This window comes from Lepidochelys olivacea (genome assembly GCF_965140295.1).
Source record: "Lepidochelys olivacea isolate rLepOli2 genome assembly, chromosome: 7".
Lineage (NCBI taxonomy): Eukaryota > Metazoa > Chordata > Testudines > Cheloniidae > Lepidochelys > Lepidochelys olivacea.
The window spans coordinates 45,040,155-45,057,601 of NC_140417.1; the positions used below are offsets into that span (position 1 = coordinate 45,040,155).

Below are 17,447 nucleotides of genomic sequence, written 5' to 3' on the forward strand. Positions count from 1 at the left end.
CGAGAGGATCAAAGCCCAGGCAAAGAAGAGCTGCCAGCAGGGGTTGATGGCTCAGGGCTAGCCTCCCTTGTCCTCTCAACTCAGCTGTCATGAAGCAAACCTGAGACAAAGGGAAAACAGCACTTGGTTTAACTGCCTGCCAGAGAATTTCACACATCACAGGTAGGATACAGCTTGAAATGTCTTTAGTAGAGCAGAATCCAGTGCCACAGACCTAGGACAGAGGGTTGCTTCTTCTGGGCTGCTCTGTCAGAAAAACCAATGGATGGAAATGGAGGTGACAAGAAGAGCCTTCATACCTGGATACACAAATCCAAGGCAAATCATGGACTGTGAAACACACAGAACAGCTCTCCGCAAGCCACAGCCTTTCCGCCCACAGGTGAGGAACTGCCTGGCTTTCACTCACCTAGGCAGCATGCCATTGCTCTTGGGGGGTGCTGATCACAGACCACCTGCCCCTTGAGTGCATTCACGCCAAGCCTGCCAGCCTCAGGGTGAAGTTGCCCTACTGTTGTTGGGAATGCCAGGGCAGCGTTCCTGCCCCATGTTCCCCAGATCCCACACACCAGTAGAGCTGCTGGGCCCCTTCCTCAGGGAAGCAGCCGTCTGGCACATATGTACCAGGGCACAGGCTAGCTGAGGAGACTGTTCCACAGAGGGGAGTTGTCAAGATTTAGGGACTTGGACACAGAGAGCAGAGGTCTGTAGCAACACATTCAAGGCGAGGGGGAAAGCCTTTGGCTTTCACCATCAGATCAATCCCAACCAGGATTTAATTCCAAGTCCGCTGCATAACATGGCTTATTGGTAAGTGAGCCCTTCAAACAGTGCAGGCACCAGGTAAACCAGGTCACAAGGCAGGTCAAGTCACAAGAGCATCAGTTTAAACCTCATTTCAGACTAGAACAACCATTCTGCTCAGGAATTACACAACAAAAGAGCGAGGAGGAAAGAAAATAAAAACACCCACAGACCCCTGCCCCCAGATTCTTTGCCCCCCCCCCACTCCCCAAATGAAGCCAGGTGTTCATGATTTTACTAAAGAAAAGGGGGAGGGAAAGCCTTTCTGGGTTCAGTGGGCAGGCTCAGAAGTAGAGACGTGGATCCCGTGGAAACGACCCTTCTGGGTTCCATCGGAAGTTCACAGGCCTGTTCCTGACCCAGCTTCCTGCCCTTTGGGATCTAACTGTCCTCGCCGTTCTCCCCTGGCCCTTTGATCAGTCGCTTCTGTCCCCGTTTCCCCACGGGGCCCCTGGGCTTGGCGAATGCCTGCTTGAAGGCATGCTGCTTGGGGTGGACCTCGTCGTACAGGAACTCCGCAGTCAGCTCGGCTCCGTCGTCAATCTCGATCTGGCACACAAATGGCACAGGAGGGGGGGGATTAACTCCACAACACTGGTTTCTGATGCCCTCGAGCCATTGTGAGGAGAGAACGGGGGCCTTCTCCCCCCTCAGCTCTGAGACAAAAGCCCCTCACCTCTGCACCTTGATGACCCATGGAGGAAAACCAACTCCCTCCTTCCCACTCACAGTGTCCTCTCCACTCCCATCATCTGGCTGGGCTCAGGGAGCTGAGACTTCTTGTTCTTCAGAGCCATATGGCTTCCTGGGGCATCACTGACACAATCGCCATGCTCTAGACAGCCCTTGGCGGGAAGCAGTTACCTTGGCACCATGCCACCAGCCAGCCTCTCCACCATACATTCAAAATGCTTGCTCTGTGGCTGTCCGCGGGACCGTGGCAACGGATATGACAGACAACACCCCTAACACCTACACATCAGTGCAGGTGAACGCTAGTTCAGATTTGCACCCGCTGTGAGGGGATGAATCAAAGGGCACCAGATCCTCGCAGTGAAAGGCCATGAAAAGCAGGAGGAGGAAGGACAGGGGCAGCCAACAGCCTCACATAGCTGAGCTGGTGCCTGACACCCAAGAGGCAAGATTTCAGGCCAGACAGAAAACCCATCTCAGACCCCAAAATAAGCCCAACCTCCACTGATTTGATGCTGGTTTTTAAATCAGACATTTGAGATGGGAAAAGACTTATGAAGTCCTCTAGTCCAGTGTTTCTCCCCATCCCTGACATCTCCCTGAAGCAGCAAGCCAGTCTCTGGGATCCAAAAGGCTGAGAAACACTGTTCTAGTCTATCCCTGAGGAAACAGTGCTGCATTGGCCCCTTCAGTACATTCTCCTGTACACTCCCCAGGCCACCCTGAAATGACTCAAGAGATGGGGCTTTCGCTACTTCTCTTAGACGTCGGTAGGACAGCGCCTTTGGATGTTCACCTTAAATGTTCCCTTGCTCAACTCTCAGGTGGGTTCCCTTTGGAACACCCAACAATTTCACTGTCCTCCAGAGAATGGCAGAAAGGTGTGTATCTGCTCTCTCTGTTGTCCAGCTGGGGGGCATGACCTGCTGGCCTAGTGTTAGGGGACAAGGCAGGAAACACAGATTTACCTTCTTTGTAATCTCCAGGGAGAACTCCTGCTCCACAGTGTCGAGCAGCCGGCTCTTGCAGCTGGAGTACAGCATACGCTCCTTAATGCCACACCTGTACCCGGGCATGGAATAGATGAACACTGCAAGAGAGCGAGACAGTCAACATAACCCCAGCCTCAGATGTTGAGGAACATCTGCAAACGGAGATCCAGCAGTGAGAATCCAGCCCTAGATCCCGCCCAGCTCGGCCCTGCATGCCCACAAGAGTGCCACACATGTAGTCCCGTGCCAAGCTCGCTACCACAGACAGGACTGAGACAGCAAACCTACCATGGAGAGGAAACGAGGGGAGGGGGAGAACACACAAAACACCAAGAGACTTCTGTAGCCAAACAGCTTCCTCCTCCGAGGACTAAACATTCCGGTGCCAGCAACCAGGCTGCCCCAGATACATCCTTGGCATTGGCTTCCATAGCACTTCTTCAGTATCAGTGTGGGTCAGGGGTCCTGGTTTAAAGGGGGCTTCTGCTGGCATGCGAGGCACTGGTGGCAGGTGAGTGGGCAAACGCCCTTCAACGGAAGGGCATGAATGGGAACTGGTTCAAGATCCCCAAACAGCTGAGGGTAAAGAACGGCATGGCGAGAACAAAACGTATAGCTATCTGCCTGCCAGGATGACAGCAGGCCAGCAAAGGCATCCGCCTACTGACTCATTCACTGGAATAGCAGTGGCCCGTGCGGAGGGGAAGGTAGGCTTGGCTCCAGCCAGAGATTACACAGGTACTGCACATGTGGGCAGAACATAGAGCAACGCCACATCTGCCCAGGGCAGGGGGGGACTGGGGTCCAACCCAGGCGTTGTCTCTCCTAGAGGGTACTGGTCGAGAGGGCTGAGCACCGTGCAGAGCTTACCCACAGACTCCAGGTAGTCTCCCTCATGAGAGTGCTTATACAGGAAGAAATGATAGCGAGCAGAGTCCTGGGGGATCCTTCTGGGGAGGTCTGCTAGCTCCGTGGCATTGGTATGGACCAGGTCAATAGTCTCCCGCTCAAGATCCAGTTTCTGGTTAAAGGGGAGAAGGGAAAGGGAGAAAGAGTTCAGAGTAAAACACTGAAATCAACGCTCAGAGGCTCAGCAGACTCAAGGAGAGCCTGGGCAGGAGTTGGGGGAACTGAAAAGTGCAAGGGAGACGGCCACTGCCTCCTTACCAGCTGGATGTAATTGATTTTCTTCTGCTTTAACAACTGGATGGCCTGCTGCGCATCAGCCTGCAGTGGGAAAGCCAGGCCCTGCAGAGTCTGATGTTTACTCTCCACACTGATCTCGGTCTTCACCTGGGAACAGAGACCCCAACGTCAGACTCGACCGAGACGAAGCCACCAAGGAGGAGGAGGAGAGGGGTTGGATAAAGGGAACAAAAAAAACCAAACACAAACTGCTACTTTAACCCAGCCAGGATGGGTCACTCACAGCTCACTGAGCAATAGGATCTCCCGGGGAGCCCTCGCCGGGAGAGCAGTGCCTGCCAGGATGGCATGCCCACTGAGCACCAGTGCATGCAAAACCAGCTGCAGTGCTTTCCAGGCTGATCAAAGCTGATTGATTCCAGCAGGGGGAACACCCTTTGCTTTGCCTCATTGAGAACATTAACCCCAGGAAGAAGGGTCATGGCCTAGCTGGCCAGTGCATGTTGTGTGAGAAACCAGCCCCAGAGAACATAGGGGGCCAGGGCTGCAGTGAGGAGTGATTCTGAGCAGCCCACGGACACCCAGCCAGCAGAAGCGCTCCAGAATCCTTGCAACTGACCAAGAGACTGTACACTCCCATCCCAGACACACGGGCGTCCCCCTGTCGTGGGCCCTCGAGGCTGCACTATTGCAATATGCTGCCCCTGGGGAGGGCCCTGAAGGCCACCTGGAAACAACAGCTGGTGCAACATGGAGAGTCCCACCTGCTTAGTGCAGCAAACCATCCGGACATCACACTAACTCTGCCGGACCAGGTACAAGTCAGTGTCTTGCTGCTGATCTCTCAGGTCCTAAAAGGACACGAGGCACTCAGCCCCTGTGGCAACTATATTCAACGGGGACAAGGAAACTCCTTCCCACTGGTGCCTGGGACAGGGCACTCTCCGAAGAGGGCCCTCCGCTATGGGATTCACCACCGATGGAGATCATGTTGAGCCTGGGGCTTGCCACCATTAACAAGAAGCAAGACAGGCCACTTTCAACACCTCTCCTCTTAAGGTCAAGGGGATGACCCCGCTAAGGGCTTGAGGAACTAATCTCAGAGATTGCACCAGTAAGGAAGCTGCTGAGAAGCAAAGGGAGAAGAGATAGTAGATTTCCTCTTCCCCAACCTTAGGATTCACAAGAACGTTAAAGCTAAGCAAGCAACTCAGACACCACCATCACAAGCACCTTAAGACATACCATGTAATAAAGTAGGTGGGTTATTGACCTAGAAACCCCTCATGTCCCTCATTCTCATTTGAACTTCTTCAGAATTCAGTAGCACCAGCCTGTTGCCCAGGATCTTGAGAGAGGCAGGAGAGATTCCAAGCCTGCTGCACCCTTCAAACCGATACATTTACATGGACATACAGGGGAGAGTCCTAGTGAAAAGTCACAGATGCCACAATGCCAACAAAATTCAATATAGTCATCTAACTTCACTAGAATTCTCAGTTTTCTAATAAAAATACAGCTGTCAGACAGCCAACACTAAATCAAAACACCAGGCACTGGGCTGCTTATCACAATGAAAATTTAAGACTTCCCAAGGCAGGGGGATTCTTTGGTCTCAAGCAGCCCTGCTGTTCATTCTGGAGGGCTGGTTCAGAGATTTACATGGCGATGTGAAGTGAGAGGCAAGGACCACAGAGAATCTACTCTGAATTCCACCCGGGGAGAACCATCTTCCCACAGACTTTCCAGGGCAACTTATTCACGTGGGCTGCTGTGTTCAGAGAAAGGTCTCAATGATGAGTTTTCCCCACAGCTAATCCCTGCCTAAGTGGATGAGTGGTGAGGAAAGTTTTCACTGGGGGAGATGCCCTCAGCTCATCATTGCTCATGGCTGGTTATAAATAACTGGGTGCATGAGAGAGACAATCAAGCACACGGGATTCTGCAGCTGTCATTGGGGAAACTTCAAATGAAACAGGAATGGGAAGTGACTGTGGTATTTTCTTGCTCAAACTGTATTTCCATTCTCTAGCATTTGGGGGGTTATGGTCCATATTTCTCAGCCACAAAAACCCCTTGTTGCACAATGGCTTTAGCCAGTTTTGCCATGCAAGGACATCTTCAATAGAGCTCTGAGGAGAATCTGCTTAGGGTCTCATGAGACGGCAACATCCTCGGTTGCCGGGTCCTCTACTGCCATCCCAGGACTTGCTCTGCAACTCTCCAGCTTTGTTCTGTGCTTGTACAGCACCCAGCACAATGTGGTCCTGGGGTTCCCAGGCGCTACTGCAATAAATAATCTCTCCTCCAAATTTTGGTGTTTTATGACATAGCAAGATTTTGCTTGCGATTTTTCATTCTCAATACAGGCTTCCAATGAACAATCGACTGTGATGTTTGTGCACCATTAGTTCTGGATAAAATAAGTGGATCCCCCATCCCCCACTGAGAATGCCACAGGTGATAGTGAAAATCTCTCAGAGCAAGCCCTGGAAAGTGGAGGTAAGCAGCAGGCACATGGCCCCTTATGTTAAAGTCTTACAGCGGACCACCCTAACAAGGAATACTCTGCATCAACAAATCCACTCTCCAGTGCACCCAAATCCACTTCAAGGGGGGGGGGGGGGAGGAAGCAAAGGAATCACAGATTTTTCCATTGGAAATTCAACCCCCCCCCCCCCCCGCACCAGGTAGCTTACTCTTCACATCTCTCTCAGCAGTGTGAGAGGCGCTGCTCAGAGTACAGCTTCCGTGTGCAAGTGTTTAAAAAGAAGAGACAAAAATCCCACTCAGGAGAGGAGGTGAAGAATGAGAGAAGAAAGAATCCCTCAGACACAGCTCAAAGCACAACACAACACAGCGTACCTCCTCAGGGCTGGGGAATTCTACCAGCGCGGGGCAGCACCAACAGCCCACTACTATCTGTCACATGGAATACAGGGAGACGGAGCCACGTCAGTGACAGAGAAGGCAGAGGAGAGAATGGCTCTCTGAAAAGCCTCACACGCGCTTCAGCTCAGTGACTAGAGGCTGCTAAGCACCGAGAATACCGAATGTGCTCTGAAAGCCATGTTGGAAAGGCTGCCTCCCATTGGGGCGCAAGGGCTGTTCCACTCTAGCTGGCCCTGGTTGTACAGTGGTTTCCATTGTGACTCCCAGATTCAGCTGCTAACAGCTTTCTGAAAACACCCATCTTTCAGGCTCAGGCTCTGCTTCCAGGGGAAGGTATTTTACTTGAGCAAAGATGGTTCAGCCATTTTTGAGTGAGGAAAAAATCACTCCGCACTTTCCCTTAATAAACAATGACTTTTTAAAATAAGTGACAGTACAGCCAAAATGGCTTTGAGCCGACGGATGAAAAGCACCAGGGAAATAGTCACCTCTGCGTACCAGCGCACAGCCAGACCTCACAGGGACATGGGTTTGATTTGGTGGAGTTATCCACATTTGCAAATTGCATACTGAGCAGTCAGAGTGACTTGTGTGTGTGCTAATCTTTACAGCGCTGCAAACCAGCGAGATTGTGTGTGCCACAATCTATTACTGATAACACTGTTAAGCACTTTTCAGCCATAGTGCTTTATACAAGGGAGGCAAGTAACATTATCCTTTTTATACAGATGGGGAAACTAAGGCATTCGAGAGATTAAGTGACTTGCCCACGGTCACACAAGGTTAGGGACAGAGCAGGAACTAGAAGTCAGGTCTGTCAGACACACACTGAATGTACTCCCTGAATCACTCAGAAGTGACCAGGAACCCTTCACAAAGGGGAGTATCTGGTAAATGATACCCCCTCCCCTTGCTTTCCACCCCAAACGTTGCCCCCTTGGGAAAATGTGCACAGCAGGGCTGGAAGCATGGAGATCCCACTTCTTCCTGCCCTAAAGTGATTCTCTGGCCTTCACAACCCTTATTTAGTGACACCTCAGAGAAAGAGGAACAGGTGCAAAGAAGAGCTACCAGGATGATCAGGGGAATGGTGGGCCTATCCTACGAGAGGAGAGCTTGGCTCCTTCAGGCTAGCAAAAAGTCGACTGAGGCAATATTGCTGCTTTCTATAAATACATCAGGGTAAATATCAGGGAGGGTGAAGAGCTATTTAAACTAAAGGACAAAGTTGGCACAAGAACAAATGGATATTAACTGGCCATCAGCAAACTCAGGCTGGAAGTTAGAACATTTATAACCATGAGGGGGGTGAGGTTCAACAGCCCTGCAGCTCACTTCTGGTTTATGTCTTATGGTCCTAAAAGCTCATGCTTCAGAACTTCAGCAGGAGGGATCAGACTAACCCACTCCACCCTGTATATTCGGTTTGTTTTTTATATCTCCTTCCTCTGAAGCATCAGGGATGGCCATGGCTGGAGAGGAAGGCCAGGGGGGCCAGGGCTCTGAGGTGAACAAAAGGATTCTGTGTCTCAGGTGCTGGACTGGCTGGTTCTTGCCCACATGCTCAGTGTCTAACTGATGGCTACATGTGGGGTTGGGAAGGAATTTCCCCCCGCGTCAGATTGGCAGTGACCTTGGGCGTCTTTCCCCTTTGCAGGTCAGTTGCCAGGATTATCAGAGTATAACTCATTTCATTGTCTCCCTGCTGCAGCAGGGGCCTTGGGCACTGGTGGACTTTGGTCCCTCCTATTCTCTGCCTGTGGAATACAACCATCTAGTCTCCTGCGGGCTGCAATATTTTTGTCTAATTTGGGTTGCCGGGTTTAGTATGCAGGTGGCTGGGTGGTGTTTAATGGCCTGTGAGATGCAGGTGGTCAGACTAGATGCTTTGGCGATCCTTTTGGGCTTAAACTCTGACACCCCAAGGGTAGGAGGTAGCAAATATGACCATGAAGTGATTTGCCCAGGGGTGGCTTAGCGGCTCATTCCCTACAGAAAATAATCCTAAAGGACTTGGGAGCATGGGACTGAGTAAAGCAGGCACAAGAGGAGACTCCAGAGCAAGACAGAGGCATGGGGAGAATGTGCAAAATATCCAGAGGCCAGCCTACCATCTCAGTGCTAGAGTCCTGCAAGCAGGAGTCCTGGGAGCATGGGGAGAGGAGAAATCAGTTCAGCAACTCAGAGCAAAACAGAAGGGTAGCTCCCATACATTTCTCAAACAAACAAAGAGGGTGGAGAACACTGACTAAGGAAGGGGGGTGTCTGGACAAAGTATGGCACACAGAGGAGAGTGTTTTAAAGGAGAGGAGGGGAATGGACACACCAGAGGAGAGAGGCCTACCATGTCACTGCTGGAGGCCAGGGAGCGCAGATCCTGGGAGCACAACAACAAAAAAAAGCACAAGGAAAACATCAGTGCCAAGCAACCCACCTCCAGAAGGGAGAATACATTCACACCTGCTAATGGGATTCTGCATGGGTGGGATGGGGGCTGACAGAGCTAACGCAGAGGGAGGTGGAGGATGAAGAAGACTAGAAGAGGACTCTGGACACCTTCAGCAACTCTTTGTTGTGGCCTGCTCGGCTCTTCAATCACCACTGACCCCTCACACATTTTCTCTCTAGAGCAGTGGATCCCAAATTGCAGACCATGGCCCAGTGCTCACAGTGCTCAGAAGAATTAATGAAAGCCAAGAAGTAGGAGACTGGGAAGTCAGAAGGGGAGGTGGATCCATACAAGGATCTCTCTTCTGAAAAAATAATGTTCCAGAAGCAGTGATCTAGAGGCCTTGAAGAATCAAAGACCAAACATACCTCAGCACCACAGAGGGCAGATGGCCTTCAGGCCAGGGCTGAGATTTGTTTAGTGGAGCAATGTTAGGTGCTCCATAAATAAATATTGTTGGGGGTCTGAGTACCATCTCCTGCCCAGATCGACGCTCACACAAAAGGGCATCTGAGTACCATCTCCACAGGCAGGACTGGCATGAATAGAGAGCGAAGGCTTCAGCATAAGCTGTAGAAATCGGTATTAAAATTGTAATGCCCTTCAATTAATTGGTCCAGTGCTCTCTCAAGAGCTACCCAAAGTATCACCATCTGAGACCTAGATCTAGCTACATTAGAATGGGATGAATATCTAATCCAGGACATCAACACCCCACAAACGTTGCCACCAGCTAGCTCTTTCGCTACTAACTTCAAACAAAGGCTTGAGGTATGTGTTGTAACAAACTGTCTAGTGTGTGCATATCACTGCCCCCTACTGAACGGCATGGGCACTGACTGATTGTGATTCATAGGCTCTACCATGCTAAAAGAGAAACGTCACAGGAACAGCGCATCAAGTGGCCATTGCGTATGGCAAATTGGCAGCTTCAGTGGCCATGGATGTTACAATATTACAGAACCTAAGAAACTTTCAGGTTCCAGCCATTAACTCAAAAGTGTTGAGCTGAAATTTTCCATCGCTGGTCTCTGCCTGAAGGTGAGAGAGTTGCAACAAAATTTTATCAAGAGATTTTGAGTGGCGGGAAAAGAAATACACTTCTCCGTTTAAAAATATTCCAAAATATAAATAAATAAATAAAATTAAATTAAATTAAAAAACCCCACACTTTTAGACAGGGCTACAGGACAAATGTCTGAAGTTTGAGTTCTATGACCATGCCACATTTCATGGAGCTAGTCCTTAGCTTAGTTAAAAATGGTTTGAATTTAACCACTATATTAGTATTTGAAAATTAACAGCATGTTAGGTAAGGTGCTTAATTCTAGATGGGCGCACTTCAAACAGATTCAGTGAAGTTAGGGAAGTGGGCATGTTGATTCAAAGAGCATACATGCTTGTCTGGCAAAACTAACTAGAGGAGCTGTAAGCTGCAGAAAGCAAATCGGAGTAGAAAAAGGAATTCACTAGCACAATACCTCCAGATTCTAATTTTCCCTTAAAATGCCTAGGAAATTAAATGAAGGTGAAGGGGATCAACATTAATGCAACAGTAAGGCTGAAAGATTGAGTGCTCAAACGTCAGCAAATCCCAAAAGGTTTAAGGTTGCTCTGGCAACATTAAATATGTCACATACCATAATCGCACTATTCTCTCCTCCTTTCCCTTAATAGATTAAGGCTTACATTTAACATCTATAGACACCATTAAACATATAGGATGTGCAGTAAGCCAGAGTTAACTTTATATTTTGGAATTCCTGATGACTTGGAGTCTTTGCATCAATGCCGCAAAGTTTGCAAGATCAATAGTTTTTGCATTTAATTATCAGTTGATTAGATCCATTCCATCTAAGGCAGCCCTGGCTGGTTCTGAACTCATACACAAAACCGGTATTCCAGAGAGACACTGGCTGTGGCTTCATTTAAAAAAAAAAAACAACCACAGATGTGGGGTTTTAAACCACATGATAACAAATGTGTTAGCTACTGCACTGTAAAACTGTAGTGGAAACACAAGGCACCTGTAGTTTTTACCATGAGGAAGCCAGATGAGACTAACCCTACACCCCTGACCTGTGGTTCATCTAACCTAGCTACCTCACTGTAAAAACTACAACACACCTTTTTTTGACAGTGAAAACCAGACCTCCATGTACCTATTCTCTACCGCAATGCACAGTAACGGACGGTTGTGCTCTAATAAATCAAACAGCTCATCCTCACTGCTTCACCTTCTACATTCAGACCCCAACTGGGTTTGCCTTGTTCCCACCGCTCTTAAGCTATTTTTATTGCTTATGGGATACCACAGATGCCTCAGATTCCAGGTCTATTACAACAGCAGAGAGTGCAGGATTCCCATCCTGAACAGATGGGATGTATGCTGACTCTTGCCACAGACCTATCAGCAGATCCATTAGCAAACAGCTGTAATCTTTGCTTCCTGCATGTCCCAGATATAGTTTGACCCAAGCTGAAGGCCATTGCATGGTAGTTCAAACTCTCTAAAACTGAAATCGTATTTTCTGACTGTGTAAGCGGTGTTCAAATCCCCAAATGTTTTCACTTTTTTTAATCTCCTCATTGCATTTAAAGAGCAACCTAATAGCAGCTTCTTATGGACAAAAAGGAAATTATCTGTTTCCATGTATTTCACATGAGCAGCAGCAGTCATGTAAGATGCATGGAAACATTCTCAAGGTCTTACACCATATAAGAAGTTTCCCATGCTTTCTGCAAGCCAAACATGCACAGAACTCATCCTGTCAACATGAAACCCATGGATATTTTGCTTCCTATGAATTCTAAAAAGCACAATATCATCTACGTTTCTCATATCTTTTTGCCTACATCCTCTTCTGGGCTGTGTGCTTTACGCTTTCTCAGCCTGAAGACTTCAGTCTTACCTTCTGCTGATTCAGCCAGATGGGGTTTTTATTAATCTCCGCACCCTGCAGAATGGTTTGATGTGTTCCAGACATTTTTTACATGGATAGTCTTGTATAGACAAGTTTTGCAGAAATGTGTTTTAAAATAGCATGTAAATTGAGTGCTGATTTGAAAGTTAACACGTCTGGCCCTAGCAGCAAGAGAATCAAACTGTAGTTTATCCAACTGGAAAGCCTACTCTGGCTTGGGCAGCAAACTATACTATCGCTTGCCTTTCTGATGAGAGAACGGTCATTGAACTACCTGAGAAGCCCTCATCTCTCCCCTCTGCTGTCACCACAGAGCTCTATCAAAGCACTAACACATTCAACTGAGGCTCAGCCTCTGTCTTGTTCACCTGTTCTATGTCCCAGGGCATTATTTCTGTGGCTGACATCAGCTAGACCCCTCCCCCTTCCCTTTGACCAGCAGCCAGGTTGCTTTGCTCACTCCCTTCACCTGCCATTGCCTTTGGAGAGATTCTGTTCTCTTCGCTCAGCAGCTTGGGCCCAGGACTTTCCCGCCTGAACCAATGAACCAGAGTAATGCATGACACTGCTGATGCTGGTTTGAAATTATTTCAGTGATGTAGGAGGATTTATGAACAACAGGTTAGGTCCCAGAGGGCTGGAGAAGGACAAACAAACTACCTATCTTTAAAAATGGGAACAAAGAGGACTTGGGGAATTACAGACCATAGGCTTAACTTTGGTACCTGGAAAGATACTGGAACAAGTTATTAATCCATTTGCAATCACCTACAGGATAACAGGGTGATAAGGAATAGCCAGCACGGATTTGTCAAGAACAAATCATGCCAAACCAACCTAGTTTACTTCTTTGACAGGGGAGCTTGTGGGTGGGAGGCGAAGCAGTAGACATGATGTATCATGCTTTTAGTAAGGCCTCTGACACAATCCCACATGACATTCTCATAAGCAAATTAGAGAAATGCAGGCTAGATGAAATTACTATTAGGTGGGTGCACAACTAATTGAAAGACCAAACTCAGACCAACAGTTCACTGTCAAACTGGGAGGACATATCCAGTGGGGTGAGACAGGGTTCAGGCTCGAGTTCAGAACTATTTGATATTTCATTAATGACTTGGATAATGGAGTGGAGCATACGCTCAGAACATTTGCAGACCAAGCTGGGAGGGGTTGCTAGCACCTTGGAACAGGACTAGAATTCAAAATTGGTCTGAAATCAACAAGTTGTAATTCATTAAAGACAAGTGCAAAGCACTTCCCCTAGGAAGGAAAAATCAAACACACAACTACAAAAAGGGAATAACTGGCTAGACTGTAGTACTGCTGCAAAGGATCTAGGGGGGTCTGAGAGGAACATAAATTGAATATGAATCAGCAATGTGATGTAGTTGTGAAAAGGCTAATATTCTGGGGTGTATTAACAGGAGTATTGTATGTAAGACATGGGAGGTAATTACCCTGCTCTACTCAGCACTGGTTAGGCGTCAGCTACAGTACTGTGTCCAGTTCTGGGTGCCACGCTTTAAGAAAGAGGCAGACAACTTGCAGAGAGTCCAGAAAGCAGCAACAAAAATGATTAAAGGTTGAGAAAACTTGCCTATGAGGAAAGAGGGGGTGGGAAATGGGCATGTTTAGTCATGAGAAAAGACTTGAGGGGACTTGATAACAGTCTTCAAATATGGTTTAAATATCCTCTTATAAAGAGGATGGTGAACAATTGTTCTCTGTATCTAGGTGATGGTAGGACAAGAAGTAACTGGCTTACTTCTTTGCTTCTAGGCAAGCAAAAGTGGATAGGAGCCTGGGAGGCAGTGACCACGAGATGGTTGAGTTCAGGATCCTGACACAGGGAAGAAAGGAGAGCAGCACAATACGGACCCTGGACTTCAGAAAAGCAGACTGACTCCCTCAGGGAACTGATGGGCAAGATTCCCTGGGAGAATAACATGAGGGCACACCACTGTCTCCTGGTAAATTCCAGGTTGTGGATCAAAAGCTACTGTGAAAGGGGCACGTCAGAGACTATTTAGTGTTTTATAGATGGAAATCAACATGTCTAGTTGGCAGCCGGTATCAAGTGGAGTGCCCCAAGGGTCGGTCCTGGGGCTGGTTTTGTTCAATATCTTCATAAATGATCTGGAGGATGGTGTGGATTGCACCCTCAGCAAGTTTGCAGATGACACTAAACTGGGAGGAGAGATAGATACGCTGGAGGGGAGGGATAGGATACAGAGGGACCTAGACAAATTGGAGGATTGGGCCAAAAGAAATCTGATGAGGTTCAACAAGGACAAGTGCAGAGTCCTGCACTTAGGACGGAAGAATCCCATGCACCGCTACAGACTAGGGACCGAATGGCTCGGCAGCAGTTCTTCAGAAAAGGACCTAGGGGTTACAGTGGATGAGAAGCTGGATATGAGTCAACAGTGTGCCCTTGTTGCCAAGAAGGCCAATGGCATTTTGGGATGTATATGTAGGGGCATTGCCAGCAGATAGAGGGACGTGATCGTTCCCCTCTATTCGACATTGGTGAGGTCTCACCTGGAGTACTGTGTCCAGTTTTGGGCCCCACACTACAAGAAGGATGTAGAAAAATTAGAAAGAGTCCAGCGGAGGGCAACAAAAATTATTAGGGGACTGGAACACATGACTTATGAGGAGAGGATGAAGGAACTGGGATTGTTTAGTCTGCAGAAGAGAAGAATGAGGGGGGATTTGATAGCTGCTTTCAACTACCTGAATGGGGGTTCCAAAGAGGATGGATCTAGACTGTTCTCAATGGTAGCTGATGACAGAACAAGGAGTAATGGTCTCAAGTTGCAGTGGGGGAGGTTTAGGTTGGATATTAAGAAAAACTTTCACGAGGAGGGTGGTGAAACACTGGAATGCGTTACCTAGGGAGGTGGTGGGATCTCCTTCCTTAGAAGTTTTTAAGGTCAGGCTTGACAAAGCCCTGGCTGGGATGATTTAGTTGGGGATTAGTCCTGCTTTGAGCAGGGGGTGGACTAGATGACCTCCTGAGGTCCCTTCCAACCCTGATATTCTAGGATTCTATGGCTTAATCTGTAGCAAAGGAGATTCAGGTTAAGAATTAGGAAAGCTTTTCAACAATAAAGGATTGTTAAGCACAGGAAAAAGCTTCAAAGGAAGGTTGTGGAATCCCCATCTTTTGAAGTGTTTAAGAACAGGCTGGAAAAACACCTTTCAGGGATGGACTAGGTTTTCTTGGCCCTTCCTCAGTAAAGGGGCTGGACGAGAGGTCAATTCCAGCCCGACATTTCTGATTCTATGAAGCTGAAAGCCAAACCCCACTCCCTCTGGCACCAACACCACCCTTCTATTTATGGCAGTTCATCTAATTTTGAAGGACCCTCAAAAATATGAGTTTTTCCCCCAAACAGATTAATGTAAGCATCACTTCAAGCCCCCCAGAAATACATCCACCTCTGGGGTGGAGGCAACAGCAACACCACACAACAGATTTGGACCAGATATTCTTCAGCCACACATGCCTTGAAACATAGGAAGTGAACAGAACAGATATGCATTTGAAATTGTATCTACAGGAAGAAGGAAAAGACACGCATGGAAAATAGTGCGGGTCACAACACATCACAAATCCTCCACCCGTCCCCCCCCCCCTTTTTTTTTTATGGTAACAGTGCCCCTTGTCACCCACAGAATTCTAGAGAGAATAATTAAGCTTTGTGGAATTTGTAGTCAACTTTTTCCTAGTTGACTGTACAATCAAGTCCCAGCTACTTCTTATAGCTGCTTGTTAGAACTAATTTAAAAGGGCACATTTCTAGGCCTCTGCCAACCTTGATCTTTAATCTACACGTTTTCTTTGTGTTCCAGGATCAAGAAATTCTCCATGCTTAAGTCCAGCCTAGCTAGCGCTCATGAGCAACCTGACAATGTAGTGGCATATGGATTGGGAAAGACAAATGAAGGGAATGATTCACCATCAGGCTTGCAAGCTACTACAGAATGAGTAAAAACCAGATACATGCCAAATGCAGTGTCAATAAGTGCGCAGTTACCTGGCTCTATGATCAGAGTTCCCTCAAAGGACATTGTTTTTTTTTCCCCCCTATACAAATTTTAAAAAGTCAGGAAATTGAAGAAGTTCTGGTTCCCAAAGCAAATGTAACTAAGTCACCTTGTATGTGGATACACATGCACACACCTTTCCCCCAGCATCTCAAAATGCTTTACAAATATTACATAATTCAGACAGACCCCCATGTGGGACAGAGTATTATGCCCTTTTTAGTAATGGGAAAACTGAGACTCAGAAGTCAAGTCAAGTGTTCAAGCTCACAGAGAAGTGAGTGACAGAGCTGGAAACCAGGAGGTAGCTCCTGTGCTAACCACTAGACTACCCTCCCTCTCTAATAAGAACGGTATCTAGGTCAATGAGCCAAGATACAGGTGCTTTGGGAGCCATCATCTAATTTCCTGGGGTTTGTGTCTTTAAAAACCCCAACCAAAACACTCAGTGACTATTTGCATTCATGCAGACAGCTTTTTTTCGTTGTTGTTGTTCTAATATTTCAGTGATTCGACTTCAGAATTCTACACAAGGGACATTGTATCCTTAGAACGCGACACACCATGCACCTAGCAGGACACTTATTGAGAACATGCCCCCTAATTCAATGAGGGAAAGCAAACACCAGACACAGCAATCAGAAGATGAGCATCAAAAGGAGGCACTTACCTGGGCAACTTTATCCTGCAAGACACAGCCAAAAAGCACTTAATCCAACAACACTGAGCAAGCCAGTCAGATGAGCATGACGACAGAGGCCAGAAGGAGAGGGCACTACATGCAAAGCTGCAAAGTCACTCCTAGCTTGACGGTCTGCCGGAACATACTAGCAACGGCTCTCGTTTACCGCCGCATTTAGCTACAAAGCTAACGCTGATCAAATTCCCTCACTAAACTATATTTGCCTTTAATCAGCTTCTCTTCTATGTATTTAAGTGAGAGATTTCTGCTTCCCTGATGGAGCCCCTTGTCCCTGCCTCTGTTTGTCTATTACACATCATCTGCAGGGTGTCTTGATGCTATTTACTGTACATAAAGCAACATGTTTGGGACACATTTTGCATCAGCCCACACCATCCAGTACAACTGTTACCTAACCCCCAAGAACAGAAACCAGACCTAGAGAGACCAATAATTAATCATTAAGGGGCTCCCAGCATCCTCAGACCAGGAAAACGGCAAGCAAGCACCATGCTCTAAGAGCTACAAAACCTGGGCTATGCTGAACTCCCAGTGGGAAGGATTACAAGTGTCACGGCCCCCCAGAGAACGCCACACCACTGTCTCCTGGTAAATTCCAGGTTGTGGATCAAAAGCTACTGTGAAAGGGGCACGTCAGAGACTATTTAGTGTTTTATAGATGGAAATCAACATTCTGAACTGCATCCAGGACCGACACCCTGTTCAATCCCTCCACATTTCAGCACCAGGTTACAGGGAGCAGTGGCCTGGCTCAGGAGACGGGATTCTCTTTGGAGCATGTCAGCATC

The 17,447-nt window shown here is 47.8% G+C and overlaps 1 protein-coding gene across 1 annotated transcript in view; it reads right to left on the reverse strand.

Annotated features, from left to right (window-relative positions):
• Window positions 1–1,005: 1,005 nt before the first annotated feature.
• TWF2 (twinfilin actin binding protein 2) overlaps window positions 1,006–17,447 on the reverse strand; it is a 68,035-nt gene continuing 51,593 nt past the window's right edge. Inside the window, exons 6-9 of the mRNA XM_084634265.1 lie at window positions 3,657–3,782; window positions 3,360–3,510; window positions 2,466–2,587; window positions 1,006–1,353 (exon numbers count right to left, since the gene is read on the reverse strand). Coding sequence (XP_084490391.1) covers window positions 1,186–1,353; window positions 2,466–2,587; window positions 3,360–3,510; window positions 3,657–3,782 — 567 coding nt within the window. The 3' untranslated portion in view covers window positions 1,006–1,185. The remainder of the gene's footprint in view (window positions 1,354–2,465; window positions 2,588–3,359; window positions 3,511–3,656; window positions 3,783–17,447) is intronic.